The sequence below is a fragment of the Cavia porcellus genome, unplaced genomic scaffold (assembly GCF_034190915.1).
Source record: "Cavia porcellus strain 051 isolate PalLab524CR breed Dunkin Hartley unplaced genomic scaffold, mCavPor4.1 scaffold_6, whole genome shotgun sequence".
NCBI lineage: Eukaryota > Metazoa > Chordata > Mammalia > Rodentia > Caviidae > Cavia > Cavia porcellus.
This window is the reverse complement of record NW_026947489.1, coordinates 89,596,718-89,624,264: the sequence shown is the minus strand read 5'-3', so window position 1 is coordinate 89,624,264 and position 27,547 is coordinate 89,596,718. Positions and strand designations below refer to the sequence as shown.

At 58.8% G+C, this 27,547-nt stretch overlaps 2 protein-coding genes across 3 annotated transcripts; one reads left to right on the top strand and one right to left on the bottom strand.

Moving 5' to 3' along the window:
• Positions 1 to 978: 978 nt before the first annotated feature.
• Pdk2 (pyruvate dehydrogenase kinase 2) lies at positions 979 to 12,383 on the top strand. Its single transcript, XM_003466870.4, has 11 exons — positions 979 to 1,213; positions 2,655 to 2,796; positions 7,866 to 7,937; positions 8,083 to 8,267; positions 8,990 to 9,079; positions 9,259 to 9,336; positions 9,976 to 10,052; positions 10,162 to 10,260; positions 10,353 to 10,460; positions 10,861 to 10,974; positions 11,338 to 12,383. The coding sequence occupies exons 1-11, from the start codon at positions 1,096 to 1,098 to the stop codon at positions 11,476 to 11,478; spliced, it is 1,224 nt and encodes a 407-aa protein (XP_003466918.1). The 5' UTR covers positions 979 to 1,095; the 3' UTR covers positions 11,479 to 12,383.
• A 233-nt stretch (positions 12,384 to 12,616) lies between these two features.
• On the bottom strand, positions 12,617 to 25,622 carry Samd14 (sterile alpha motif domain containing 14). Of its 2 annotated transcripts, none has more exons than XM_013149545.3 (10): positions 25,232 to 25,622; positions 22,148 to 22,202; positions 17,590 to 17,756; positions 16,975 to 17,263; positions 16,500 to 16,587; positions 16,327 to 16,401; positions 16,083 to 16,242; positions 14,974 to 15,093; positions 14,741 to 14,866; positions 12,617 to 14,134 (listed from the first exon to the last, which is right to left on the bottom strand). In XM_013149545.3, exons 2-10 carry the CDS (start codon positions 22,188 to 22,190, stop codon positions 13,979 to 13,981), a joined length of 1,224 nt encoding a protein of 407 aa, XP_013004999.2. In that variant the 5' UTR covers positions 22,191 to 22,202; positions 25,232 to 25,622; the 3' UTR covers positions 12,617 to 13,978. The 2 variants fall into 2 exon arrangements, with proteins under 2 accessions (XP_013004999.2, XP_003466917.1); XM_003466869.5 differs by having other exon boundaries at positions 14,741 to 14,896; positions 25,232 to 25,616.
• Between the last annotated feature and the right edge of the window lie 1,925 nt (positions 25,623 to 27,547).

The window sequence follows — 27,547 nt, the reverse complement described above, 5'->3', positions numbered from 1 at the left end:
CTGATCTTGTCTCTCTCTCCTCATCTCAGCACAAAGGCTAACACACACTAAGGGCTAGCCAAAGAAGAGTCCCTCAAAGGCAATGCGGGCTCCAGGCCCAGAATGGGATATATCACGTTCTACCACAAGAGGGCGCGCGACATCTCCTACAGAAGGGGCGGAGCTGCTGGGGGAGGGGACTCCCGGACCCCCCACCACTGCCTCGGTCTAAGGAAGCTGGAGGCCGAGAAGGTCCGTTTCTCAGGTGGTTGCCCGAAACGCCATTGGATTATGTTTAATCAAATGAACTAGATAAGGATAAAAATGGAATTATATCCAAAATTAGTACAAACCATTGCAGCTGTCCCCAACACTGCTAGTCGCGAGGAGTTTGACTCTTTTTGTTTTTCACTCGGAAAAAACCAAACGCCACCTTTTCCAGAGCCACTAGGACCTTTATGGGAGCGAGTGGGTTGCATGCACATAGAACAGATAAGCACAAGCTTGCATTCTGGTTCCGAATTTGTCAAATACTCAGTCTGGGTCAGTCATTCGGACTGGAAGCCACAACACTCCCGTAAGGGACAGACGGAGGAGTCAGGACAGGTGGCTTGGGTACCTCTGGGAGGAAAAGGGGACTCGATGAAAGCTATCCAGACAGGTCAGGCAAGAAAGATTACAAAGCAGCAACAGCAAGTGAAGAACACAAGAGAAGGGGAAAAGCGGGGGTTGCAGAAAGCGAAAGGCCGGCTTCCTCTGGAGAGGAAGGGGTTAACCCAGGGTTCGGCCCTTCAAGGCCGGGGAGGATCGAGTGGTGTCCGCTGTTCCTCCGAAAACAGGCCGGGGGGGGGGGCAGCGAACACAGGGTTAAGGAGGCGGGCCTGAAGGGAAGCCACGTGCCGAGGCGCACGACTATTGGTTCTTCAGGAGTTGTTTGTGCTCGGCTATTGGGCCGTTCGGGGCGTTGCGGCGATTTGATTGGCTGGGTGTTGCAGGGGTCGCCAGGGCCGGGCCGGGAGGAGGCGGTGGGACCGTGTCGCTGGGCCCGGAGAGGGCCGAGCGGGGCTTGAGCTCTACCGGCACGGGGACTGCAGCTGAGTGGCGGACGCCGACGCCATGCGCTGGGTCCGGGCGCTGCTGAAGAATGCGTCCCTGGCAGGGGCGCCTAAGTACATCGAGCACTTCAGCAAGTTCTCCCCGTCCCCCTTGTCCATGAAGCAGTTTCTGGACTTCGGTATGGAGGGTTGGCGAGCCGCGAAAGAAGGGGTCCCAGAAAGGAGGGGAGTCAATCCGAGAGGAGGCCCAGAATGGCAGGGAAGGCAGAAGACTGGCAGGAAGGGGTTAATGGGCAGGCGGGGCTGGCCCGGCCCTGAAAGAGTTGGGGAGGGGGCTGTTAACGGGAAGCTGCGCTGGGTGGGAGGTCTGAGATGTCCTCTGGGGTTTTGGAGGGTAGGGGACAGCGAGGCAGTGATGTCAGGACAGGAAGGGAGTCGGGTCCCAGCCAGCCATAAAAAGCTAACGGGGATTTTCCTAGGCACTCTTAACAGTGGGGACAGAGAGAAAATAGAGGGGCTTCGAAGGGGGCTCGCAGGTGGGAGGGATGAGGTGGCGTTGGAAGGTACAGCCATCTGGAAGGAGACCTGGGTGGACCTGAGAGTCAGACCGTGGAGGACAGAGCAGGAGAGAAAACCCCAGCCAGCTGCCGCAGGGGGCTCTTCTAGAGGGGGCTGCCGCCCGGAGCCAGCGCCCCTGACTGGTGCTCCAACACCCATCCCAGCTTCCTAGTGGGAAGGACACTTGAAGATCAAATCTCTTCCAGCTGGCAGCCGGTGCCCAGCTGGGCGGAGGCCCAAGCCAGCATGAGGTGGGCAGGCTGCTCGGACTCTCCCTTGGCTGCCCATGGGTCTGACTGCCCACTGCCATATTGCAGAGGTGGCCCTGGGGCAGGAGGAGGGTGGTGCCAATGTGGCAGCCCATACAGATTCATGTGGATCTGGCTGTCAACAGGGTATTTCCATGGTGCCAGCTAGGGGTTGGAGGGAGGGCCCAGGCTAAATGACAGTGGCTGGCTTAGGTTACAGCTACATCACTGACCCTACAGGGCAGGGAGGTGGCAGCCAAGGTAAATGGCACCTGTGTCTTGCTGCCCCCTCCTCTGTTTGAGCTTTGCCCATGCAGGAAAGTCTAGGCCTAACCCGGCCCTGTACTGGATGCCGTTACAGAGCTGTCACAGCTGTGAGGGGTTCAGTCTGTTTTACAGTAAGAGGGCAACTGAGGCTTTCAAAAGAATGGTGGCATCCCCTGAGTGACAGAGTTGGAAGCAAATTCTAGACAAACCTAGGTCTGCCTCTGGGCTGAGACCTCATTAGCCCTCTGCCTCCTCCTCTTGACCACTGCCTCACAGATGGGCACTGATACAGGGACAGCTCCACAGTGGGCACCCATCACCTTGCCAGCTTGGTAAGATGGCCTGGGACAGGGACAGCGCTGGGTGCCTGCAGCAGTAGGAGCCTAGGCATAGCTTCCCCTGCCAGGGCCCAGCCCCAGGAGAATGGCATTCCCAAGCACCCCTACTCCAGGGATCAGCCCCAGCACAAGTGCTGCTGGGAGGGAAGAAAAGCTGTCTGGTGCCCATGGTTTCCAACTGTGGACTCACCCTCTTGTGCCACCTCCAGGGTCCAGCAATGCCTGCGAGAAGACCTCCTTCACCTTCCTCCGGCAAGAGCTGCCCGTGCGCCTGGCCAATATCATGAAAGAGATCAACCTGCTTCCCGACCGGGTGCTCAGCACGCCCTCAGTGCAGCTGGTGCAGAGCTGGTGAGATTCCTCCTGCCCTACTGCCCTGTCCCTGGGCTGAGTCTCCACACCCAAAGCAAGGATGGGGCCCTGCAAGAAGCTGGGAAGTTACCCCAGGACACACAAGGATCCAGGCCAGAGCAGGGGCAAAACCAGGCTCTCAGGGCCCTGTGTCTGGGCCCTTCTCACCTTCCTGTTCTAGGAACCCGGGACCTGCCCAGGAAGTCAGATTTCACAGCCAAAATCCCAAGGTGGGCTGCTGTCAGCAGTGGCCCCCAGCCCTGGGCCTGTCAGGCAATGTTTACTTAAGGTAACTTTTGGGGAAGCAGAAATGCAAAAAAAGTAATCTTAAAGCAAATGATACCAACCTAGCCACCCATCTGACTGCTTTAAATGTCAGAAAACTCTTGCTTAGACCTGAAATAACATAGTCCTCCCCAAAGCACTTAGGAGGGCAAAGACCTTGCTGGTAGCTGTTTCAGGAACAGGGAGTCTCAGCAAAGTTCACCTGGGGCGCTGTCTGGGGTTAAGTAATGAACTTCGTCAGCCAGTGGCCTGTCACATGGAGCGTAAACAAGAGACCGGCCTGTCCTTGGCCGTGTCACTGTTGGTGGCGCCCTGGCAGATCCCTGGTCTCAGGCCTTGCTGTGTGGGGTGACTGGTTTCCTCTTGGACTCAGTGCACCTGTGCCCCCTCTGAGCCCAGCACCACGCAGCGTCTGAAACAAAAGCACCAGCTGCACCGGGTAGCCCATGACCTCACGGAAAGGAAACTCCAGCCAAGACAAGTCGAGCGAAGTGCAACCTGGACAGCTGGTTTTATGTAAATGGACAAAGTACTGAAGTCACATGGATTGCTTCTACCAACACACACCCCTGACCACTGTAGATGCCCAATGTATTCATTTCGACACTTGGAAAACCTAGATGGAGTGGGGCATAGTGGTGCATACCCATCACCCCAGCACTCTGGGAAGTTGAGGCAGGAGGATCCCAAGTTCCAGCTCAGCCTGGGCAGTTTAGCAGCTCAGCAAGTCCTTGTCTCAAGATAAAAAATAACAAGGGCTGGGGAGGCAGCTTAGCATAAAGACCCTGGGTTCAGTCCCCATGTAGAAGAAAACAGCCATCTGCCCTTCCCCAAGCTCCCGCCCCCTGCCAGCACCTCTCTGTGTGTGCACTTGACTTGACTGTAAGGGAATGTGTTGCACGCACAAGGCCAGGTGTGTAGTAGGTACAGTGAATGCTGCCCACACCTGAAGTTGTAGGAAGGTTCAAATGGACATGAGAGGTACCCAGAGCAGAGAGAAAGACCTGGCCAGGCCACCCAGGGACTCGCTCTGTGGACAGTGGCTATACTGCGGGGCCAGGTCACCCCTCACTGTACCCAGGACCTCTGAGCCAACCGACAGGTCCCACCACGGGGTGGCAGAGCAGGGGAAGGGAGCAGAAGGTGCCATCTGTTCTCCCGGCTGTGTGCGGCTCACTGCCCTGGCTGCTACTCTAGCTGGTGCCTGACTCCAGGACAGGGCTTCTTAGCCTCCTTCCTGGACGTGGTGCCCCTGGGACAGCCGAGGATGCTGGGGGAGGGCAGGGGTTCTGGAGTCCCCCTGGGTCCCCCAGGAGGCCTATAGGCCCCTTCCCTGGCATCAATGGCACACGTGAGGGGTTGATGCCTGGAAGCAATGTGAAAGGGCACTTCCCTGGTGGGCGAATCAGCTCGGAGAAGAGTAGCCAGGGGCCTGCTAGGCGTCCGTGTGCTGAAGGAATCGACTTGCTTCGAGTGTTCAGAGCCAGGGGCATCAGCTCCAGCAAGAGAGACTGCGGTGGGCAGCAGGAGGGTCTTCCAGAGGGGGCAGGTAATGGCCTGTAAGGGCTCAGAGCACCTTCTCCAAGAAAGCTGGATGGTGGGCGTGGCGAAGTTCTGAAAGAGGAAGAAGAGGCGACTCAGGCGCTACTAGCCTGTGTGCAAATAGCTAAGCTAAGCACTAAGCGAGCTTCTTGGCTGGGGACGGGTTCTGGGCAGTCACCATCAGTGAAGAATCTCTGCTTCTGAGTAGATCCGATCCACCATTTCCACTGGGGCAGACTTGGGGTGGCAGGACTGTTCTTTGGAGGTGATAGGCGGGTGGGGGAGAGCCCTTGGCTTCCCCTCAGCATGTGTCACTTTATGTCTTGTTAGGCATTTAGTCCTTGGCAAACACTTGGGTGTCTCTGAGCCTCAGGTTCCTCGTCTGTGAAATGGGACCTCTGTGGTTTCTAAGGTCAGAGGCCATTGCTAGTTGCAAAAGTGTGCAAGGTCCCCAGGCCTCTGGGCAGCAACATCTCCTCAGGCCCAAGGTGATGTCACGGTGGGCATCATGGAAGTTTCTGAGGCAGGGCCGTCATAAGTGACCCGAGGGTGACCAGAGGAATCACTGTGTCCTGGGAGCTATTTGGGGTTCTCACCACAGGCGTCTGTTGTGGGCTTTGCCTGTGACCCCCACTTTCCAGATAAGAAATAGGCTTAGAGAGTGAAGAATCTCACAAACATCACTGAGGAACTAGGTGGCAGAGCTGGGATTCGACCCCTGGCTGTTAGATTCCGGGCTGCATTCTGGAAGGGGCAGGAAGGGGGCTAAACTGTGAGACAGTGACCTTTGCAAGCTTCTGCATGAGTCCGATTCCAGGGGAAAGTAGGGTTCACTTCCGGAAATTCCAGGGGGTGGAGGCAGAATGGGCCCTAGCTCCGTGTTGAGAGCAGGACAAGCCCGAGGGATGGCAGTCAGTCTCCCCAGCCACCAGCAGAGTCTGCGGGGGCTGGAGGAAGGGGGCAGGGCTAGCGCCTTCTTGCCAGCCTCCCTACTGTCAGCATGGTGTGTGTACCCCACCTCATGGAGAACCCCACTCCCACCCCAGGACCCCATCCAGTCCCTGGCTGGCAGAACAGGTGGGGTCCTGCTGCTTCCTGGCCCATGGGGAACAGTCACCCAGAAGGGGACAGCAGGGGCAAGCGTGTCCTGGCATCATCTCCTCTATACCCTGTCTGTCCCACCAGAGGCTTCCTGCTGGGAACCCCACATCACAGTTGAGCAGAGCAGCAGCTGGCCTCCAGAATACAGCCTGCCTGAACCCAGCCCCACAGCCAGCTTCCCCCAGCCCCACTCTGCGCCATCCTAACAGCTGTGGGCACTGGAGTGCAAGCTTTTACACACACACCCAGGCAGGCACGCTGCGTGTTTATGGATTTACACACACACACACAGTAGGCACTCCCACCTCTCCCTGCCCATCCCCCTCCACTCACCCACTGCACCCCTCTCTCCCTGTGCCCTACATCCCTCCTCCTGCCTTCCTGTCACCTGGGGCTGCTTAGAAACTCAGATCGCCCTGAGGAGCTGAGGCTTCCCTGTTTTTTTGTTTTGTTTTTGTTTTTTGTATCAGGAATCAAAATCACAACCTCGCACTTGCAGGGCAGGCCCTGTGCTGGGCCAGCCTCCCTGTGTTGGCTTGGGCCCTGCCGCCTGCTCTGCCTGGGCCTGCTCCTTCCTAACTCTGGCACAGTTGTGGCCTGGGAGCCAGCGTGACCCCACCCCTGGGGTTTTCTCCCTGGGGACTGGGTATGGCCTGAGGTAGCATCTGGAGTCCCAGGGCCCTGGGATCCTCAGGGCAGGTGCAGGGTCCCCTCTGTCCTCTCGTTCAGTCCTAGAGGTGCATCTGGGCCACTCCCTTGCAGCCTGGCCTGTGAGGAGTGGCCAGGGCCTCCACATCTTGCAGTCCAGGGCACGGAGGCTTGCAGCGGCCACCTCCCAATCCCTGTGCTGGTGGCACTGCCCGCTGTCAGCCCATCCCAGCGTTCTGTGCTTCATGTCAGTGGCCACGGGACCAGGCCCACTTCTGCCCTTGAAGGTTCACTGGACAGCCCTGCCACTGGACTCTGGAAGTCTGGCCTGCCCGCCCCCACCACTGGCCAGCAGGGCAGGGAGCAGCCCGTGTCCCTGCCCTGACCTCTTTGTCCCCCTCCGGCCCTGAGTCTCAAGACAGGTCCTGTGCCCCCTGCCTCCCCATTTGCCCCTTTCTGCATGCTCACACGTGCTCTCCCACATCCCCTGCCCTTCTAGGACTCCTGGGAGCTCCATGCTTGGGAACACAGGATTTAGGGTCTGGCCAGGTGGGGGGGAGAGAACCCCAGAGCTGCACACTGACTTTGCCCTCTGGAAGCTTCTTAATGGTGGTGCCAGTTCCTCACAGGGTTACTGTGGGAGGGTGTGGTGGTGGGGCACAGCACCCTTGGGCCAGTGTGAACGCTGAGCACCCAGCCCCATGCAGTAAGGAGGCCCTGGGTTAACATCCTGGCCTGCTTTTCTCTGTAGCTGGGCAGACCCATGCCCTGTCTGAGGCAGTCCGTCATGCTCTGGGGAGGTCCAGGCTGTGCCCATTCCTGCACCCTGAGGTGCCACTGTCTAGGGCGGGGTGGGGTGGGGACTGCCTGGAGCTCAGGGCTTTCTCTCAGCTGGTGACAGTTTTTGAGCCACCAGCCTAAAAAGAGCAAGCATCCAAAGAGTGCTCACTGTGTATGGACACTGCTTGATTTCCTAATGAAGAAAGTCAGGCCCAGAGAGGTTCTGTGACTGACCCATGGCCACACAGCTAGACTGAAAGCCAGGACTGAGACCTGGCAGAGCCACTCCAAGCCAGTTCTTTCACCCTCTCTCTGCTGTTTTAGCAAGAGCAGGAAGCACATTCTGGGCTGAGGAACAGCATAAACCGATGCAGGGCGCAGTGTCAAGCAGACACTAGTCCTCTCTCTGGTCCAGGCCTCTGTCTCCCGATCTCCAGCCCTCCCCAGCTTTTGATGAGAGAATTCAGAAGCAAAGGCACTAAAAGGGGTCCAGCCAACTGCAGGTTTCCTTGCATGGCTTGCTAGGTTGTCAGGGAGACTCGGGGCAGATGACACGGCTGGAGAAACGCCGCTGTTGTCACCAGGTCCAGCTCCGTGTGGCGCCCACTGCAGGATCAGAACAGAATGAGGTCTGGTGAGGGGTGAGGGGGATCACTGCTCAGCACACAGTTGAGCCCGCGTCCCCTCCTGCCCACCCCCCACCCCCCGCCCAGGTATGTGCAGAGCCTGCTGGACATCATGGAGTTCCTGGACAAGGACCCCGAGGACCAACGCACCCTGAATCAGTGAGTGAGACCCTGGCCGGGCCAGAAGGCAGGGGCAGTCGGGGACAGAGCTCAGGAGGAAGGCCCTGGGTTCATCCGCTGTGGGGAAGACAAAAGAAGAGTCAGGGCGGGAGCCGGGTAGAATGAATGTCTGCCTTCCCTGCAGGTTCACGGACGCCATGGTGACCATCCGGAACCGCCACAACGATGTGGTGCCCACCATGGCCCAGGGCGTGCTGGAGTACAAGGACACCTACGGCGACGACCCTGTCTCCAACCAGAACATCCAGTACTTCCTGGACCGCTTCTACCTCAGCCGCATCTCCATCCGCATGCTCATCAATCAGCATAGTGAGCCACGGGGCGGGGCCCGGCAGGGGCGGGGCCATGATGGGCGGGGCCATGATGGGCGGGGCCCCTTGCTCTGGGTGAGGGCAGGGTGCCCTTGCTCTGGCCGAGGTCACTGGCTCCCAGGAAGTCTCCAGTTGTTCTTTGGGAGTTGAGCAGGAACTCATGATGAGTGTGATTTGTCAGCAGTCACAGCGAATCCTGGAAAGAAACTTAACAAATGTTTGGAAGTCTTTTTTTTTTTTTTTTTTTTTTTTGGTACCGAGACGCTTGCCAGGCAGGCACTTGCGCCACTGAGCTATATTCCATCCTTGTAACAGAAGTTTTTCAGAGTAGTAAAATTATGTACACCTGTAATCCCAGAATTCTGGGAGGCTGAGGCTGGAGAATGCAAAATTTGAGCCCAGCCTAGACAGTTCAGTGATTTAGTGAAAGCCTGTCTCAGAACTAAAAAGAAAAAATAGAAAAGGTCCGGGGGTGTAGCTCACTGTAGAAGCGTCGACTTCAGTCCCTGAACTGAAACCAAACTGAACCAAACTGAACCTAAAAAGCAGCACACTCAGGTCTGCAAAGGCCCCAGAAGGCCGAGCTGCTGGTGCTCAGCAGGACGGGAGGCTGTGCCTTTAAGGATGGGAGTTTATGGTTGGGGTGACGGTGGGACAGCCTGGGAAAATGGGGCCAGGACTGGTGTGGCTCAGCCAGCAGCACCCGCCTTCCTCCTGCAGCCCTCATCTTTGACGGCAGCACCAACCCGGCCCACCCCAAACACATCGGCAGCATTGACCCCAACTGCAATGTGTCCGAGGTCGTGAAAGGTGAGCCCTCTTCCCAGCTCTGCCCTGGAGGGGAGCCCCACACTGCCCTGGCCAGAGGGCGACCCACCCCAGCAGCGGGGCTCCATCCCCATGGGAGGGATATCAGCGTTAGCCAGTATCAGTGCTGGTGAGCTGCCCCCCACACACACTGTGCCCCGAATGGCCCCATCTCCTCTCAGATGCCTACGATATGGCCAAACTCCTGTGCGACAAGTACTACATGGCCTCACCTGACCTGGAGATCCAGGAAGTTAATGGTGAGTGTAACTTGGTGTGTGTGGCTATCTTAGAGGGGCTGGGACCCAGGAGACTGAAGTGAGATGGGACTCAGGGTATGGGCGGCTTCCTAGATTGGGGAGCCCTGAGCTACAGTGGTTATTAACTCCTCGGGCGAGCCGGGTGTGTGGTGCATGCCTATAATCACAGCACTCCGGAGGCTGAGACAGGAGGACTGCTAGAGTTCAAAGCCAGCCTGGGCTACATAGTGAGACCCTGCCTGCCTCAAAAAAAAAAAAAAAGAAAAGATAGATAAAAGAACATCTTTAACTCACCAGGCAGCTGTTTATTAAATACTTGGTAAACATTTATCAGAAACAAGACTGGCCAGGTCCCAAGACTGGCCAACCCTCTCTGAGGGTTGCATTCCTGGTGCTGGGAAGGTTGGAGAAGGGGGATCTTTAACCAAGACCAAGTAAACAGACAGGACCAATTCAAGTCCTGAGGACAGCAAGGTGACACAGGAGTCTCTTAACGGGGATCATGTGCCCAGTTCCTGGCCATGGTGGGGCTAGGGAGTGTGTCTGTCACTGAAAGAATGGAGGAAGGGGACAAGGGTGACCCTGGAGGAGGCGGTGGGCGCAAGCTCTGGTTTCCTGACTTGGCCTTGACGCTCGCAGCCACCAACGCCACCCAGCCTATCCACATGGTCTACGTCCCCTCCCACCTCTACCACATGCTCTTCGAACTGTTCAAGGTGAGGAGGCCAGGCGGCCCTTTGAGGGGAGGTCGGGGTGTTGGCCTTTCCCAGGGGGCACCGCTGGGGTGGCCCTTCCCTCAGCCTGTGCCTCCTCGTTCCCTCCCAGAATGCCATGCGGGCCACCGTGGAGAGCCACGAGTCCAGCCTCGTTCTACCCCCCATCAAGGTCATGGTGGCCTTGGGCGAGGAAGATCTGTCCATCAAAGTAGGTGACCCTTGCCCACGGGATGGGGAAGAGGATGGGCTGGGCGAGAGGAGGGGATCGGGTGGGGTACTGACACAGCCCCTGTCCCCTAGATGAGTGACCGAGGTGGGGGTGTCCCTTTGAGGAAGATCGAGCGTCTCTTCAGCTACATGTACTCCACAGCCCCCACCCCACAGCCCGGCACTGGGGGCACCCCACTGGTGAGACTCCTCATCCCGTCCCCGCTGGATGCTACCCCTGCCATCTCGTCATCCAGGCCTCCTGGCCCTTGCACCCCACCCCACCTGTACATGGCCACCCGTCCACCCCGAGTCTGTCTGTCTGCCCTCCTGTTGCCCTTTTTCATCCTTCCTGTGCCCTCCATCCTCCCACAGTCTAGCCTTTCCTGCAGTGGTGTTCAACTTGCTAACTCTCCTTGTCCCTCCTGTGCGGTAGGCAGGGCCAGGCTTGGGAAACTGAGGCTCAGAGGAGCCGGAGGCCAACCCCTGTCTATCCAGCCTTCCTCCCTACGCCCCACCTCACTCAGCCCCACCCACCCCCCAGTTCCAGGACCCCTGCAGGAGCACTGGTCCTCCACCGTCACATTTCCTGTTCCCACAGGCTGGCTTTGGTTATGGGCTGCCCATCTCCCGACTCTATGCCAAGTACTTCCAGGGCGACCTGCAGCTCTTCTCCATGGAGGGCTTCGGGACCGACGCTGTCATCTATCTCAAGGTGAGGCCCGCTGGAGAAGGGGTGCTGGCAGACAAAGCCATAGCTGCTGGACACACACCCCAGTCATGCCAGCGTGGCAGCATGGGGCAGCGTGGGGCATTCCAGGGAGCCCTGTTAGACTGGGCCAGGGAGGGGATCGTGGAGCTCTTATCGGTCAGCTCAGCGGGAAAGCCCTAGGGTGGTGAGGTGACCTGGATCAGGCTCCTCCTCTTCCTCCCTGACCCCCCAGGGGGGCAAGAGCAGGGCACAGAGGAGACAGACCCTGTCACAGGTCTCAGCCAGCATCTGGTGGCTGAGCCAACTCTGACCTGGGGTGGGACGCTGGGACCTCCTCTGGAGATCACTGACGCTGCTGCCCCCCAGGCCCTGTCCACCGACTCGGTTGAGCGCCTGCCGGTCTACAACAAGTCCGCCTGGCGCCACTACCAGACCATCCAAGAGGCTGGTGACTGGTGTGTGCCCAGCACAGAGCCCAAGAACACTTCCACATACCGGGTCAGCTAGAGGCCACCTGCACCCGCACGCAAGAGGATGAACTGCTGTCTCTGGGTCTGGCCACCACGGGGGACCCTCGCCGCCCCTTCTTCCGGAGGTGGAGGTGGGGGTATCCTCTTGATGACCAGGTTCTGTCTCTGTGGAAGTCGCTGCGGTGACCGGTTGGTGGTAGTTCCTAAGTGCCAATCTGTCTCCATGGAGATGCCTAGGTGGTCCCCTGGGGTCCAGTCTATATGAGTGATGCCTGGGGCTGGGGTTCACAGCTCTACCCTGGTAATATGTCCCCAATGCCCTGTCCCATGGTGGTCACTCTCCTGCCAGGGGCCCTGGGTCCCCCTCACTGCCCACCACAGCCCTGGTCTTCCAAACAGCTGCCCTGCTTGCCTTACTGTCCACCATCAGGACACACTGCCCCGGCCACTGTCAGCATCAGGCAGGGTCCAGGTGGCCCCAGACCTGGGAGTGGATGGGAAAGGGGGTGCACTCTTGGTCCCAGGTCACAGATCTGGCCTTAAGAGTTTCTCCCTCTTCTCTGGGCATTAAGATCAAAGTTGGCAGGCGGGGTGGGCACAGCTCATCCTAAAGGGGAGGAACCCAAGAAGCCTCAGTGGTCACCTGCCCAGCCAAGGAGCCTCAGATGACCTTGGCCGTGGTGGAAGTGCCTCCCGTGCCCTTGCCCAGCATGTTGCACATGCACAGCCCTACCTACCTGCCACAGCACACCCACCCTGTCCTGCCTGTGCCCAGCCCCCTGCCCGGCAGCTCCTCCCTGGGATGTTTTCTGTACATAACTAGTTTTTTAACTCTGGATACTGCCCCACCCCTCTCCCCCTAGCACACAGGAGGTTAAAGCTGTGTGCCCCTCCTAGTGGCTATGACAGTGACATCTACAGTAAAGAGGAGATTGAATGAGACAGTGGCCTCGGCTCAGGGGGACACTAGGGGAGGCCATCCACTCGTGCACGCGTACAGGTGACCAACACACAGTGTACTTGGGACCTGGCCCCACTCAGGACCTGCCCCACGTGCACCACGGGCACAGTGCCAGCACAGCCACCCCCTCAGGACACCCGACAGCCTGGCACCCGAGGGCAGGCCTGATGCCCCACCACACTCAGAACCCCAGGCGGGCAGATAGAGAAGCCACTGGCACATCGTAAGTGTTTATTGAGAAATTGAGAACCACTTCCCCCTCACATGCAGGTGGGCACCCACTGTGGCTCCCGACAGCCCCAAGGACAACGCCAGTGCCTCCCAACCTCCCCATCAGCCCCTCTGCCAGGCTGGATGGTGCCAGCACTCAGTATCTAGAATCCCTCTAGTCCCCCCTCCCAGCACAGATGGCCCAGAGGGAAAAAGGGCTGATTCTGGGGACGGGGCCTGGCCCTAAGCCATAGCCCTGGGCAGGACGAGGGTGTCAGCATGCATTGGTTCTGTTCAGATGGGAGAGTGGAGAAGTTCCCATCAGGAACTTTCCCCTGGGTCCCACCGGTGACTGACTGGTGTCCCTGGAAGCAGGGCTAGCAGCTGGTCAGCGCGGCCCTGCACTGTCTCTAGCCATCTCCTGAGCAGGACCGCTGCCCACCCCACCCCCTAGGCTACTGATAAATTCCACCCCTGCTAGTGAACCAGAACCTGCACTGAGGCCTGACAGTGGCCAGGGACAGCTAATGAGGCCCCCCCCTCAGTCCAGCAGCTCCTAGGTGATGCTCCAGGTTCTTTGCCTCTATCTGGCTACAATGAAGGCTCAGGGGGCCCTTCTGTCCTCAGCAGCTCCCACATTTGCTGTGTCCCCAGAGAGGGCTCAGGTGCACTCTGAGGGAGCAGGAGGAGGAGCAGGCCCTGACTTGGAGAGCGGGTCAGAGGCCCTGCCCCATCCTGAACAGCCCTTCCAGGAGGACAGATGTGTATGTGTGGGTGCCATTCCACCCACAGGAACCTAGAGAACAGGGGAGCGGTTGTCGGCCTCCTATCTCCCTCCGGAAGGCCCCAAACAAGCTGTCCCTTGGAGATGCTGGTTGGGAGTCTACCCTGAGTGTGACTCACTACCCACTGTGGCCACCTCGGAGGGATATAGCTCTGTCATCTGCCCCTGAAGATGCCCAGCCTTCTCAGAGCCTGGGGACCCTGGCCTTTCATAAGACCCCTAGGGGACAGGCAGGCAAGCACCCTAGTGCATTCCAGCCCAGCAGCACCTGGGTCAGAGGCAGAGGGTCAGCCAGAGCCATGGGCACCTGGGCTCGCTTCGGCCTGGGCCTCTCTGCCTCTTTCCTTTATCTGTCTCCCTCAGGAACTGTGCCAAGCAAGTCCTGGAAATCAGGTTTATTTCGGGGCCCTCTCCCTGGGGTCTCCCTCCCGGGGACTCTGGGTCCAGATGGGGAGTGGGGTGCGAGCCCCGACAGTGTGGGTCCAGGCCAGCCCAAGCCTGGCGCAGGCCCAGCCTTCTGGTGAGGCCCGTGCTCGCCACGAGCAGGGGCAGCCGTGCCCAGTGCGCGCGCCCTGCCGCCCCCTAGCTCTTCTTGGCCTCCTGCTCGCGCCGCCGGAGCTTGTCCCGCTGCCGCGCAGCCTTCTCCTGTGCCTTGCGCTCCTTCTCCGCGGCCGCCGCCAGCTCCTTCAGCTTCCGCTTCACCAGCGACCGGTCATGCGCGTTGCTGAGGCCCAGGCTCTGGGGAGGGATCCCAGGGGGCTGAGGGGAGCTCACCGGGCCATCTGGACACCCACCCAGTCTGGCTTCCTCCTGCCTCTTAGTGATCCCTGCAGAGCTCTGGGGTCATCCCAAAAGTGTGGCCTCCTCCTCCTCATCTTCCTTTTCCTCTTCCCATCCCATGCCATGATCTGTCCTGCCCAGATCTGGAATGGGAGTGGCTGGAGAAGAGAACTGAGCAAACCAACCGGGAAGTCCGGCAGAGGTCAGAGGCCTCCCCGCTACATGACCCACACAGTCACTGCCCCCTCAGGATGAGAATCAGTCACCGGGAGCCAGGCCTTGCTTCTCATAACCCCGGGGGGAACTCAGTCCCGAAGGACAAGGTCAGCAAGGAGCAGAAGTCAGATGAAGTGGGGGGCTTGAGTTTCAAGTCAGGTGGGGGATCCCCAGTGAGAGGGCAAAGATTAGACAAAGACCTTGCCTGAGGTTAGAACTCAGTGTGGTGGGTAGAAGGGGTGTCCAGATCAGCCGAGGATGTGGGGAGGGGCTGGCAGCAGAGGTCAGGATAAGAGTCACTGATCTCATGGCTCCACGCAAGGTCATGACGCTTGCACTGAGACCTACCTTCAGTTTACTGCCGTCCAGCTGCAGCAGCTGTGGCCCGTCCACCTGCCGGGCAGCAAACTCAGCAACATACTGCTCCAGGCTGAGGCTTTGTAGCCACTGGCCCACCTGCTGGCTGGTCCAGTGCTGGACGGCAGGGAGAGGTTCGTCCAGGAACTGAGCAGAGAGCACAGGACTAAGGGGGCTGGGCCCGCACACTGGACCCCACGGGAACACGGGCTGGCGCCACTCACCTCATCTGAAGACTGGGACAGCGTGTGGTAAGGGTACGAGCACTTGGCCTCCTCTCGAGGGCCACTCGGGATCCTGGGGCTGCTGCTGGGTGGCGTGGAGTCATCACTCAGGGTGGATTCCTGGATGGGAAGGCTTGAGTTCACCCTCAAGCCAAGGGACCCCCTCCCGGCCTCCAAACCCACTCCACCTAGATGGGGCTTTAGTCCTAGCCTAGGCCTCAAAGTTGCTGGGTGTCCCTGTGTGTGAAGCAGGAGCTAGGAGCAGACAGGATGGGCCTGGGGCCCCGTGTGAGCCATCAGGATGTGAAGGTAGGCAGCAACCCCGAGAACCCGGAGGGCTGGGCCAGGTGGAAGTCATCGGTAGACACTCCTTCCTGCAGGCAGCCCCCTGGGATTCCCCGAGGCTGGGCCAGGTGCTGTGGGTATGCACCTCTCACCCAGCCGCTAGCTCCATGGCTGGCATCTGACCTCCCTGGGCTATGCCTTGATGGTATCCCTGGGGCCCAGCACAGGAAAAGGAAAGAAGTGAGGACAGAGGAAGGGGTTTGTGTGAGTCCTGGGTCAATCTGTCCTCTCCAGGCCTGCACCTGCTCTCTGCCCAGTGGGCAGGAGAGTCCTGCCTCACTGTTAAAGCAAAAACAAGTATTGGGGGGCTTTGTACACTGTCTGGTGCCCTGTGCACAGGCGCAGATGCCCCAGGCTGCCTCTGCTCCTCTGTCTTGTGTCACAAAGCTATGAGTTTAGAGCACCAAGCTGGGGTGCTGTGCTGCTCTATCTCGGAAGCTTCACCCACCCGCCAGGTGGCCCGGAACTGTGCCAGACAGAACAGTCAGTCAAACCGGGCCTGGAGACAGACTGGGTGGAGGGAGGGGCCCCGCATTCAGAGTGAAGCAGGCAGTGAATGAATCCAGGAATGAATTCCTTAGACTGTGAATGAGTGCGCCAAAGAATGAATGAATGAATTTGGAGGAGGAATGAAGGAACAGGCCCCTGGGTGGTTCCCTGCGTGAACAAAAGGACTGCAGGGAGGCCAGGATGCCAGCCGACAGTGTGTCCCACATCACCCGAGTCTCAGGGCCAGTAGGGGGACAAGGAAATCCCAGGCTTACCTGGGAGGCTGACTTCTTAGGGCTGAAGCCCTCGTGTTTCGGGGAGCAGGCCGGGGAGGTGGTGCTGCCTGAGGATGCTGAGCCCTTGCCACTGTCTGTGAACCAGGAGAAGGGCAGAAACGGGGAGGCCCCTGACCTGCCGGAGCCCTCCACCGACTCCCTGTGGAGAGAGCATCCAGGCCCGCATGGGTGTGGGCGTCCAGGGCAGTGCAGGCCAGGGCGGGCTGCCGGGGATACCTCTTACCTGCTGCCCATGGACAGCCGGTTGCTGCCCTTCTCCTTCCGGCTTTTGCCAGTGGATGCCCGGCGGAGGGTGACCCTGTGGGATGGGACGGAGGGAAGTGGACAGAGCTATCCACGGTGCCACCCTCACCCCTGCCCTCTGAGCCCTGTGCCCAGCACTGTCCACTCACTCACCCCAGGTCCAAGAACTTCCGGCGCGTCTTCTTGTCCAGGCCGATGGTGGGGCTGGCGGGCTCGGGTGGGCTGGCATCCCGGCTGTCATCTTTGGGGAAAGAGGGGAGGGAACAGCCAGAGTAGTGGCTTGCTGGGGGGGTTATAGGGAGGGCTGAGGGGCTCTCTCGACTTAGAAGCAGGCAACTGGCTGTGGTGCTGTCCACTTGCTGAGTGACTCCTCTGAGGTTCCTGCACCCCAAGTTTGAGGATAAATGACACCGCCCTTTTCGTGGTACCAAACGCGATGCTCGGGAGAGCCTTTTACACTGTGAAGCTCTCCACAAACGCTGACACCGGGACCACTGCCCCTAACTGTTAATTATGTCCTGGTTGTTTCTCTCCTAAAACGCACACCCCAGAGGACTGGGCGCCTCGATGGGGTCTGTGCAGGGTCCGCACGGTTCCGGTGCGGCCCGACAGGGGGCGCCGCCCTCACCTTCGCTGTGCGGCTCTGCGCGCTGGTGGCGGCGCACGAAGCTGGGCGAGCTGTCCGAGGAGGGCGCGGAGCGCGGCGGCGATCCCGAGGCGGCGGCGAGGCCCTCGTGTGACGCGGCGTTGTGCAGGGGCCGGTAGCGCGCCAGCGGCGAGGGCGGGGGCTCGTCTTCGTCCAGGCTGCGGCGCAACCCCGGGGGCTCCAGGCAGAAAGAGCCGCCAGCCGGGGAGCCCGGGCCCGAGTGCAGAGGGGAGCGGAGCCGGTGCAGCGGGCTCCCGCAGCTGTCGGTCACCTAGGGGGGAGGGGGGGACACCGGGTCACTCTGGCCGGGGCGCCTGAGATGAGCGCTTCTGGGACCTTCAGGGCAGGTTTGCTTGTGCCCTGGGCAGGGGTGAGGTCTGCCTCCCTTGAATAGAATGGTTACTGAACTCTCCTGCCTCCACTTCAGGGTTAAACAGGGTGGTGCCTTGCTCAGAGAGGAGGTGTGGGCCAGAGTTTGATGGATTCCTATGCCAGAAGCCCGAGGCAGAGATGACCCAGGGGCTGGAGCTCTGTGTGTGTGTGTGTGTGTGTGTGTGTGTGTGTGTGTGTGTGTGTGTGTACACGCCTTGTCCCCACCTTGCCTCCAGGCCCATCAGAGCCTTCCCCGTCCTCCGCAGAGCTGGCACTGTCCCGAAGCCTGGAGCGGGAGGGCCGGTGTCTCCGGCCCTTGGCCAGTAGCTGGGCCCGGGCCTTGTGTAAACTGCTGTCCAGTCTGGCGGTCTCTGGCACAGCCAAGTCCAGGTCTGCAAATGGGATGAAAAGGGCAAAGGCCACAGGCTGGGAACCAGCCAGGGCAGCTCAGGGACACAGCACAGACCACCCTGCCTGGAGTTCACTGCACCATCTGGGTCCTAACATTTATGTAGGAGTCTGCAAGTGAGGGGGAAGGAGGGACACAAGGTGACACCTCCAGGTGTTCAGGCACTGGGAGGAGGAGGAGGATGGGGGAGAGGGGACACGAGGCTGCAGTGACCATGTGGCTCAGAGAGGTCAGGTCTCTTGATTGAAGCTATCAGCTGGAAACAGCCTGGGGTTTCAGCCTGGCTGTCCCCTGCCAGGGACACCTTCTTGCTTTGCCACACTCAGCTGACATTCAGGGTTAGCACTGTTGAGCATGTTGGGGGGGCTGCAATGAAGCAGGGCCAGGAGACCCCCACTGGCCAGTGGCCGTGGCCGTGGCAGGAAGAAGTCCTCGGGCCTCTGAAGCCTGCCCCTGGCATCCTGGGGTCTGTGGTTCCCAGCTAGATCCCATGCCAACCTGGAGGGAGGGAAGGTGGACCCTGTGGGTGGTCACAGTGTCCCAGTCCTGTCCTCCCAACCCTTTGAGATGACCTCACCTTGTACTATCCCTGACCTTGGCTCTGGGGTCTCCAAACCGAAGATTCTTCCTGGGCCTCAGGATGGGTCAAGCCAGTTCTTCCCCCCCCTAGCCCACCCCCTCCTCCTGCCCAACCCCTCCTGCTTGCTCATATCTTGGTTGAATGATCACTCATGTCTATTTCCAGTCTTGTCCTCTCCCCTGAGGGAACTTGGTGGACTGAAGGCCTCCACCTCAGATTCAACCCATCAAAAGGAACCCATCAGGCAGGTGTGGTGGCACATGTCTGTCATTCCGGCACTCAGGAGGCTGAGGCAGGAGGGTTGCTTCAAATTCAAGACCAGCCTGGGCTACATAGTGAGTTCAAGGCCAGCCTGAACTACACAGTGAGACCCTGTCCGGGGGTGGGGTGGGGTCCAAAACAGGTAAAACCAAAAAACGTTCATCAGCCAAGTGTGATGACATATGCCTATAATCTTGAGAAGGCTGAGGCAGGAGGATTGCAAGTGCAAGACCTCAGCAAGACCTTGCTCAGATAACAAACCCAAACCATCATCTTGCCTGAGAGGCTCCTCCTCTCCTTCCCTGACTCACTGAAAGGCCAAAGTCACCAGAGTCAGATGTCTGTGAACTACCCTTGTCCTCGGCCTCAGCCCCAGTTGGTAACTCCTGTATCCAGCCATCTGCTTGACACCTGCACTTGGAAGCCTGTGGGCATCTTCAGCTTTCAGGAGGATCCAGGGAACCTAGGAGAACAGCAGCCCATCCTTCAATCCCCTGGGGAGTCATGCTGGACCCCATTCACTGCCATCCTGGAAACTGATCCAGCTCGGTTCCTGTTACCTCTACTTTTTATTAACTTAGTTTTTTGCTTTTTTGTGTGTTTTTTTTTTTTTTTTTTTGAGATGAGGGTCTCACTACGATGCAGTTCCAGTTGACCTTTGAATTCACCGTGTAGTTCAGGCTAGCTGGCCTCAAACTCATGGCGACCCTCATGGCCACTTGATGCTGGGATGACAGGCGTGTGCCACCACGCCTGGCTCTAACGAGGCACCCTGATATATTTATGGGAGAGTGGTGTGTTTCGGATTAAGTTCAAAATAATCTAGGACGAGGGGGCTGGAGATGGACAGAGGAGAAATGAGCCTGCCCCAGCTCGATGTGGCAGAGGTGGGGTGACGGTGCCCGCAGCGGTGGTGACAGAACCTGCACTCTTCTCCTGCTGCTGCCTGAGGTTCTCCGAGGTGCACCACGGCCTGCGCATGCCTACACACACATTCATGTTCCCGTATGCAGGTGGAGAGCCCATGGCCTCCCTGGTCCAGGTCAGCACCTTCTCTTTTGCCTCCATGACTACACAAGCCTCCTAGTGAGTCGTCTGCTCCCCCACCCCCACCCCATGCACAGTCTATTTGCAACACACCAGCAGCCATCACAGTGATCCTAACGCAACACATCAGCTCTGTCATTCCTCCGCTCCGCACCTTTTGGTGACTTCCATTTCTCTCAGACCGTGAGGCAAAGTTTTCCCAGTGGCCTCACAGACTTGCTCTGGGTCCCACCCCCTTACCTCTCTAAGCTGCCATTTCTGTCCCTCCCTTGAGCCCAGCCTGTACCCCAGGGCCTTTGTACGTGTTCTTCTGGCTTCCTGTGCTCCTCCTGCCACAGATTCCTGAATGATTCTCTCCCCCTCTTCCTCAGGTCTTTGCTTAAATGAGGCCTTCTCTGACCTCTTTTCTAACACCTTCCCCTACACTTTCCCAAACTCCCCCTCCGTCACACTCCAGCATGCTGTATACATATTTAAATCACTGTTTTCCACCCCATTAGGCTATCAGCTCTACACAGACAGCTTTTTCTCCATTTTGTTCATCACCACAGGCCTTGGGCAGTGCCTGATACACAGTAGGTGCTTAGCAAATGCTGTTCGAATGGCAGAACAGATCTCTATTGATTGGCCTTTTCCAAAGGAATGGAACCAGGCCTGTCCCCTCCCTCTGGACGGAACTGTCCCCGCTATGGCCTCTGCCTCTGCCTCTGCCAGCAGTTGCCATCCCAAGCATCCACCTCCTGCTGGCACAGAGCCAGGAGCCAGGAGCGAGCTGAGGCTGGGGAAGGGCGGCTGCCTTCAGGGGAGCATTCTGGCTACACTCTGCTGTCTGAGCTGTGCCTGCTTCTCCGCTGTCTTTAGCCCTGGGGCTGAGCTGCAGGCAGGAATGCTCCTTCCCAGGCCCCTGACACAGACTCTCTGGGCCCTGCCGGAAGCAGCAGGGCCCGAGGACAGAACTGAACTGCACAGTAGTAATAGCTGCCACTCACTGTGCCCAGACAGTGCTCAGAGCTGTGCTAAGCCCGCACAGTCACCTCACAGCTGCCTGAAACCCCCCAACGACCCAAGGAGAAAGGGACTCCGGGGACCCCCGGGGTAGCTTCAGTGTACCCAAGGGTACACAGCTGGCCCTGGTTAAAGACAAGCAGTTGCCTTGCATGTAACCACCATGTATGTGACATTCATCCATCCACTCTCTCTTCATTTGAGACACTGTGTAGTTCAGACTCTGGCCTTGAACTCGCAAGGTAGCCTAGGCTGGCCTCAAACTTGCAGTGACCCTCCTGCCTCAGCCGGTGTGGCTGCAGAGGGAGTTAGGATGGCGTTGGGCTCTCCTGGCTCCTGCTGGGCGCTGTCAGATCCTCTCCCTCCTGGCATTCAGCCAATCTGTGCCAGGGAGAAGGGCCCCTGTTCCCAACTCTGGGCCGCGCTGGCCCTGTGGTCCTCTTACAGTGGAGAACACAGAGATCGGAGGAACTCCAGAGAGCTTGGGGTCTCAAGGCAAGGTAGGATGGCCTCTCCTGGCTACTGGCCCACACCAAAATCCCCCTCCGCCCCTTCTCTGTCTCTTCCCCTCTCCTCTTCTTCCTCCAGCTCCTGGCCTGGACGGTGGGAGTAATGAATCTTTAATTGCCTTTCACCTCAGGAAGGTGGGCCTTGCTACCTCCAGAGGAGGAAAACAGGAAGGGCCTGGTAGGTGGGAGCAGAGTGTGGTAAAGGAGGGAGAGCTCGGCCTCAGGGAGGGCTGGGGTCCTCGAACTGCAAGGAGGGAGAGACAGGAGGAAGGCAGAGGCGGAGGGGTGGGGGACACTGGGATGGTTCAGGCACAAGAGGCCTCAGCCTGCACACCTCCTGGGCATCCTCCCTCCAGCCAAACCCAGGCCTTCTGCCCCAGGGCCTGCTGGGAGCCCCGCCCTGCTGGGGCTCCGTCAGTCTCTGGGTGGTGGCGCAGGTGGAGAAGGGAGTCCAGAGGCCTCTCTGGAGCATGGAGGCTGGGCATGTGCTGTGCTTGATTTCAGTGCACAGCCATTCAGGGTGAGGTTCTGTGTCCTCCTGGGGACCCCTGGAGGTCAGATGTGGCACCGGCAACTGGGAGCAGGAGGTCTGGCAGTCTAAGGGTCCAATCCTGTGATCTTTTTTTGTTTGTTTGTTTTTGAGTCCCAGTCTCACTATGTAGTTTAGGCTGGCCTTGAACTCACTATGTAGCCAAGGCTAGCCTCAAACTAAAAGAAGTCCTCCTTCCTCAGCCTCCTGAGTGCTGAGAGTATAGGCACGCACCACCTTATCTGTGTATTGCCATATGATTTTTAAAGCAAGCCACTTCGGGACTCTGTACCCTGCACTCCTTGCGTGTAAAAGGAGCTAACTTCTTACACACACACAGAAGCGCCCACCACCACCACCACCAATCTGCCCTTCCCCGTTCAGGGACTAGGGTGTTGAAAGGTGTGTGGCCTGGACAGGCAGACAGGACACACAGAACTTACCAAAAACCTCATCCGCGGGGTCTCGGAGCTTGGATGAAGCCATGACTCAAGTGAGCTGAGGAGAAGGCGGGAGAAAGAAGGAAAGAAAGAGAAAGACACTAGCTAGGTGCAAGTTGGTTGGGTTAGGAGGACTGTGGGCAGCCTGCTCCTGGTCCATTGGCCTCTTCCCTGCCCCTCAAACCCTTCCCGTTGCCCCTGGAAAAGAAGCCACCTGGCTCTTCCCGAGACTGGACGGCACAGGGGCAGGAGGTTTCGGCACAAGGGCTGTGCTAGAACCAGTCCAGGGCAGAGACACAGCCCGAGTCCTGCGTGCTGGTCAGAGCCGGCCAGCTGTTTTCCTTACATGGGTCTCTCCGCCATCTTGGGCGTTTGCATCCCTACACCCCGAAAATCTTTCAGTCATCATCAGCTGTCCAACATCAAGTCTAGAGAAGTCCTGGAGATTATTAAATTCACTCTTCCCATTTTACAAGCACAGAAATAGAGGAAGCGGTGGCCAGCCCAAGACCACATGGCAGGTGAACGTCAAATACAGGATCAGAACCCAGGCTATTCCATCCCCCCATCCATTCATCCATCCACCCATCCATCCATTTACCCATCCATCCATCCATCTACCTATTTATCCATCTATCCATTCATCCATCTATCCACCCATCCACCCCTCCACCTTCCATGAATCCATCCGTCCACCCATCCAAATTCCAGCCCATCTACCCACAATCCCCCACCATCCATCCACACACCCACCTGTGCGTTTCCTGGTGCTCTAGCCATCTTCCACCTGTCCTCCAGCCCCGTCCCTCCCCTCTGCGCCCTGTCTCGCCAGGCCTTCACCACATGTGTTTCTAAACAGAAACAGTCCAGGAAGCTGGCACCACCCTCAAGGCCACTGTTCTCGGCAGATGCCCAGACACACAGACAAGAGAGGGAATGAGGAGCACTCAGAGCAAAAGAGTGGACAGTGAACTGAGGACGAGCCAGGGAGAGGTGCGCGTGGACAGGGCTGCTTTGCTATGAGCTTGGTAGGAGGGCGGGAGAGGAGGCGGGATCCAGGCAGCTAACACAATGTGAGCAGGCCGGGGGTCCTCAGGGGCTGCTGAGGGGCTGCTGAAGGGACACTCATGATGAGAGGTGCCCTCTAGTTACTTTAAAAAATTTTTTTTGTCTTTTTGAGACAGGGTCTCCCTATGCAGTTCAGGCTGGCCTTGAGCTCCCTTGGTAGCCCAGGCTGGTCTCAAACTTGCAATGATCCTCCTGCCTCAGCCTCCCAAGTGCTGGGATTACAGATGTGCATCAAATCTAGTTACTTCTGACGTTTGGTCCCCACGAGCAGGGCAGGGCCATGTCCCAGAAAATCCACCTGACAGGTTTCCTTAGGATGGGCCACGTGCCTCCCGCTCTTCCATTACTGCACAGATAGACACTTGCTGTGACTTGTCTGGCTTGGCATCTCAGCGGCCCCACTTTACAGATGCGGAAACTGAGAGGCAGAAATGAAGAAGAAGAACTCTACCCCATCCCAGTCTCCGCCTCTCAGCTCTATCTGGGGGATGATGTGCAGTTTTGAGCATGTTCTTGAGGAAAGGACGGGGTGGAGGGCAGACAGTTGACCCCTAGTGGCTAGAATTAGGGCAAGATCCCCACCATGGATCCCCAGCAGGAGCAGAAAATAAGGTGTGGGACGTACAGGGCCTCCAGAAACCCTTCCACCATTCTTGGAGACTTGTGGCCAAGATCTAAACATTCTTTCTCATCTCAAAAGACCAGATGAAAGATGTCCCTAACAAAGAACCACTTCCCATGGCTGGATTATAATGCCTTATCTGACAAGGACCTAGGTGCCACCTCCTCCAGAGAGCTGTCCTAGGTAACCCTCCCTCCTCTCATTTGTCCACAGCAACCATTTCCAATTCCATCCGTTCCCAATCACTGGAAAGTCGAGAATTTGGGGTACTTCACTGACGCCCTACATGGGTCTTCTCTCTCCGAGGACAGGGACCCCCATGAAGTTAGGAACTGCCTCTCATGTGGAATGGAGGCTCTCCATGGGCAGCCATGTGCTCCTGTCTTAGACCCTGAGAATGGCCAGTCCTATGTCCTTCATCCAGGGCCCGGTGTGGCCCTGAGACCTGCTCCTGCTCGCCCCGTGGAAGGGGCCTGCTGCTCCCACCCGTGCCTGAGCCATCCTGATTCAGCACAAACTGAATCTCCTCCTCCCAACAGCCAGCTCCTTTCTGTGTGCCTGGGGGAACCCTGCCTCCACTGTCCCATGGGGAACTCTAGGAAGAACACCCCACCCCTGCCACCCAAAAACTAGCCAACCCACCCCTTTCTCCCATTGCCACACACACACACACACACACACACACACACACACACACACACACAGAGTTGGGGGGTGGTATCAGTGACTTCTGACCCTCTCTGGGCCAGAGGGAGGCAGGTGAGCTCAAAGCTAGCTGGGACCCAAAGGAAGGAAGTGAGCGAGGCCACAGGAGCAGGCTCCAACGGCCACCAGACGCTGGCTGGGGTAGCACCGAGCAGAGGGGCTGGAGTGCAGGAGGGCAGAGGAGGGAAAACCGCTGCCCCGTAGCAAGAGGAAAGAAAGGGGCCCAGCCAGGGAGGGGGAGGGAGCGAGTGTAACCGGGAAAGGCAGGCGGGGAGGGGGCAGGCGGGACGGGCAGCAGTTGTAGGTTGGGGAGGCGGTGCCTCTCCCCAGGGCTGCTGGCGCCGGACACCCTGTCGAAGACCCCTGGAGAGGGAGTGAGGTGGCGGACGGACCCCCGTCCACCCTGGGGCCCCCTCCCCTCCAACACAGAGGGTGACCGGTTTCCAACCCCGCCAGTCCAACTCCGCGCCGGGCAAGGAGGAGTTAAGCCCCGTCCCCTTCCCCCACACCAGTTTTTTATTAATTTCCCCGATCGAGGGAGGGGATTAGGGACACAAATCCTATCTCTGCGCCCCCCCCCCCCGCCGACAGCCCAGCTCCCCAGCCTGTGCCGCCTAGGGATCTGGAAGAAAGGCCCCTGTCGCTTGGCCCATCCAAGCCCACGGGGTCCCGCTCCCCCGTGAACCCCTTACCTCCAGCCTGGGTCATCTTCAGCGTCCGGCGCCTCGGGAACCCCTCAGGCCCATGATGCTCAAGGCGGGGCCCGACGGGAGGAGGCGGGGGCCGTCACCCCGGCCGCGGGGGGCTGCCGGCTGGCTCGAGCCGCTCCATGCCGGGTGGGGGTGGGGCTTGCCGGAGGGTCCCGGAGCTGAGCGCGGGGGACCGGACGGGGACGCGGGCGAAGGTTTGCGGGAAGGAAGCAGGAGGCGCGGGCGGGGCTGCACCGGAGACCTGACGGGAGGATGCTCAGTGCGTGCGTGCGTGCGCGCGTGTGTGCGGGTGCGCGTGTGTGTATGTGTGTGCGCGTGTGTGTGCAAGAGCGGGAGGGAGCACGCGAACGCCACCTCCCGCCCCGCCCCCGCGATCCCCGCCCGCCAGGCGGATGCGCGCAGCGTCGCGTCCGTGGATCTGCGGGGGTCCCCTGTTCGGTGAGGGGGCGGCGGCGGGGAGGCCCAGCGCCCGGGAGACAAAGAGCGGGGGAGGGGAAAGAGGGGCGGGAGGTGGAGGGTGTGCGGCCCAGCCCGGACCGAGGCGACGCTAGTTCTGGGACCACAGAGACGCTGTGTCCCGAGTCTATTCGAGTAGGTTGCGGGGAGGCCCGGCAGGCGACCCCATCTTGGGACCCGCGAGGCTTCCGCCTTCTCTGCAGGATCTGCTAGGTCTCTCCATTCATTCATTCAACCAATACGCACGGAGACGCCAGCTAGGGTGCCCAGGATGGAGTCGGTCGCGGGGAGGGGTGCAGACAAGCAAGGAGCCGCAGATTCACACCGGACGCTTAGCTGGGAGGTCTCCTTGTAAAGCTGGTGCGTGGCTCCCCTGGCCGTGGCCTTGGGGGTGCCAGTGAGGTTTGCACTACTTTACCAACGTGGGGGAGGCGGTGAGGGGGGGCAGTTTAAACAAGAAAAGTTTACCCAAGGAGGGAGGCGCTTGGATCTGCATTTAGGAAGAACCGGGGCTCCTGGCTGGGGAACAGATTGCATGCACAGCTTAGGCCACAAGCAGGGGGTCCCCACAGGAGACTGAGAGGACTCAGGGAGCTGAAGATTGGAGATCAGACTGAGCTATGCAAGAAATTGACAGCGTGTGAGGGCCAGCTGGACAAAGAATGGCGAGAAGGAGAGTCCAGGGTGGAGGTGGGTCTTGGCTGGCTGCAGGGAGCCCTGCAGCTGAGTGGGGGTGGGCATGATGAGCTCAGACTTGGACGGGTGGCAGGCCAGCCAGGGGCGATCATGTCATCACCAACAGCCAGCTACCTCCGGCAGGGCGGCAAGGGCTGGCAGGGCCAGGAAGGAATGTGCCACCACAGTGCTGCCCAGGGTACCTAGTGTCAGCGCTGTCACCCTGGAGGTAAGTGGTTCTCTTACCTCCCACCCCTGCCCTGTAGAAACCAGAGACTGAGAGAAGGCAAGCTGGGTTGTTCAGGAGGAAGTATGAAATGAGAGGCTCTAGGGCTCTGGGGAGGGTCATGCAGGGATCAAGGCTTCCAGACAGCCCAGGGAACCTACAGGCCAAGGGCTGTGAAGAGTGGCCTGCTGAGCAAGCCGGACCCTGGGAGTGTGGGTGAAGGCCAGCAGCCAAGGGTAGGTATCCCGTGAGATCGCTGAGATGGGGGGGGGGGTTCTGGCCGGACTCAGGACCTGGAAATGGGTTGGTGACAACCATCAAGGTTATGTCTGGAATCTTTCAAGATGCTGTGTTTTGTGGGATGTGGTGGCACACACCTGTAACCCCAGCTTCTTGGGTGTCCATAGCAGGATTGCAAGTTTGAGCCCAGGCCAGGCAACATACTCAGATCTTATCTCAACATAAAACTTAAAAAAAGAGCGGGGATTGAAGGGTAGCTCTGTGGTAGAACACTTGCCCTTAGCATTTGCTCGTGTGTTCCACCCCTCATACCACAAATAAATAAATGTTTTAAAAAGAGGATGTGGTTTGCAGGCATCTGCTGAGCCTTAGGAGTGGGCTGGATTCTGTAGCTCCCAAGGGGTTGGGGGTGATGGGCTGTAAAGTCAGTGACAGGCAGAGGAGGGTGGGGGGCTAGATGTTTGCTAGGAAATGGAAGGACCCCGTTCCTAGAGGAAGCCAAGCTCCCGGGAGCTTAGAAATCCCACTTATCTGATTCTTCTCCTGTAAGGCAAGTGTTGGGAAACCTGCCCAAGCTCCAGGTGATGTGGGGAGGGGACAGGAACAGGGACTGGGATGGGTCTGGGAAGCTTAAGTGACAATCGTCATGCAGACTGAGAAACATCCAGCAAAGCTATCCCCAGCAGCCCCAGCCACATAAC

Bases quoted from the DNA above. Each gene is read 5' to 3' on its own strand.
- Pdk2 (XM_003466870.4), top strand. From the start codon at position 1,096: ATGCGCTGGGTCCGGGCGCTGCTGAAGAATGCGTCCCTGGCAGGGGCG. The intron at 9,080-9,258 runs GTGAGCCCTCTT...ATCTCCTCTCAG, and splicing joins TGTGTCCGAGGTCGTGAAAG to ATGCCTACGATATGGCCAAA. The intron at 10,461-10,860 runs GTGAGACTCCTC...CTGTTCCCACAG, and splicing joins GCACTGGGGGCACCCCACTG to GCTGGCTTTGGTTATGGGCT.
- Samd14 (XM_003466869.5), bottom strand. From the start codon at position 22,190: ATGGCTTCATCCAAGCTCCGAGACCCCGCGGATGAGGTTTTTG. The intron at 16,588-16,974 runs GTGAGGGCGGCG...CTTTCCCCAAAG, and splicing joins CGCAGAGCCGCACAGCGAAG to ATGACAGCCGGGATGCCAGC. The intron at 15,094-16,082 runs GTAAGCCTGGGA...CTTCCCATCCAG, and splicing joins CTAAGAAGTCAGCCTCCCAG to GAATCCACCCTGAGTGATGA.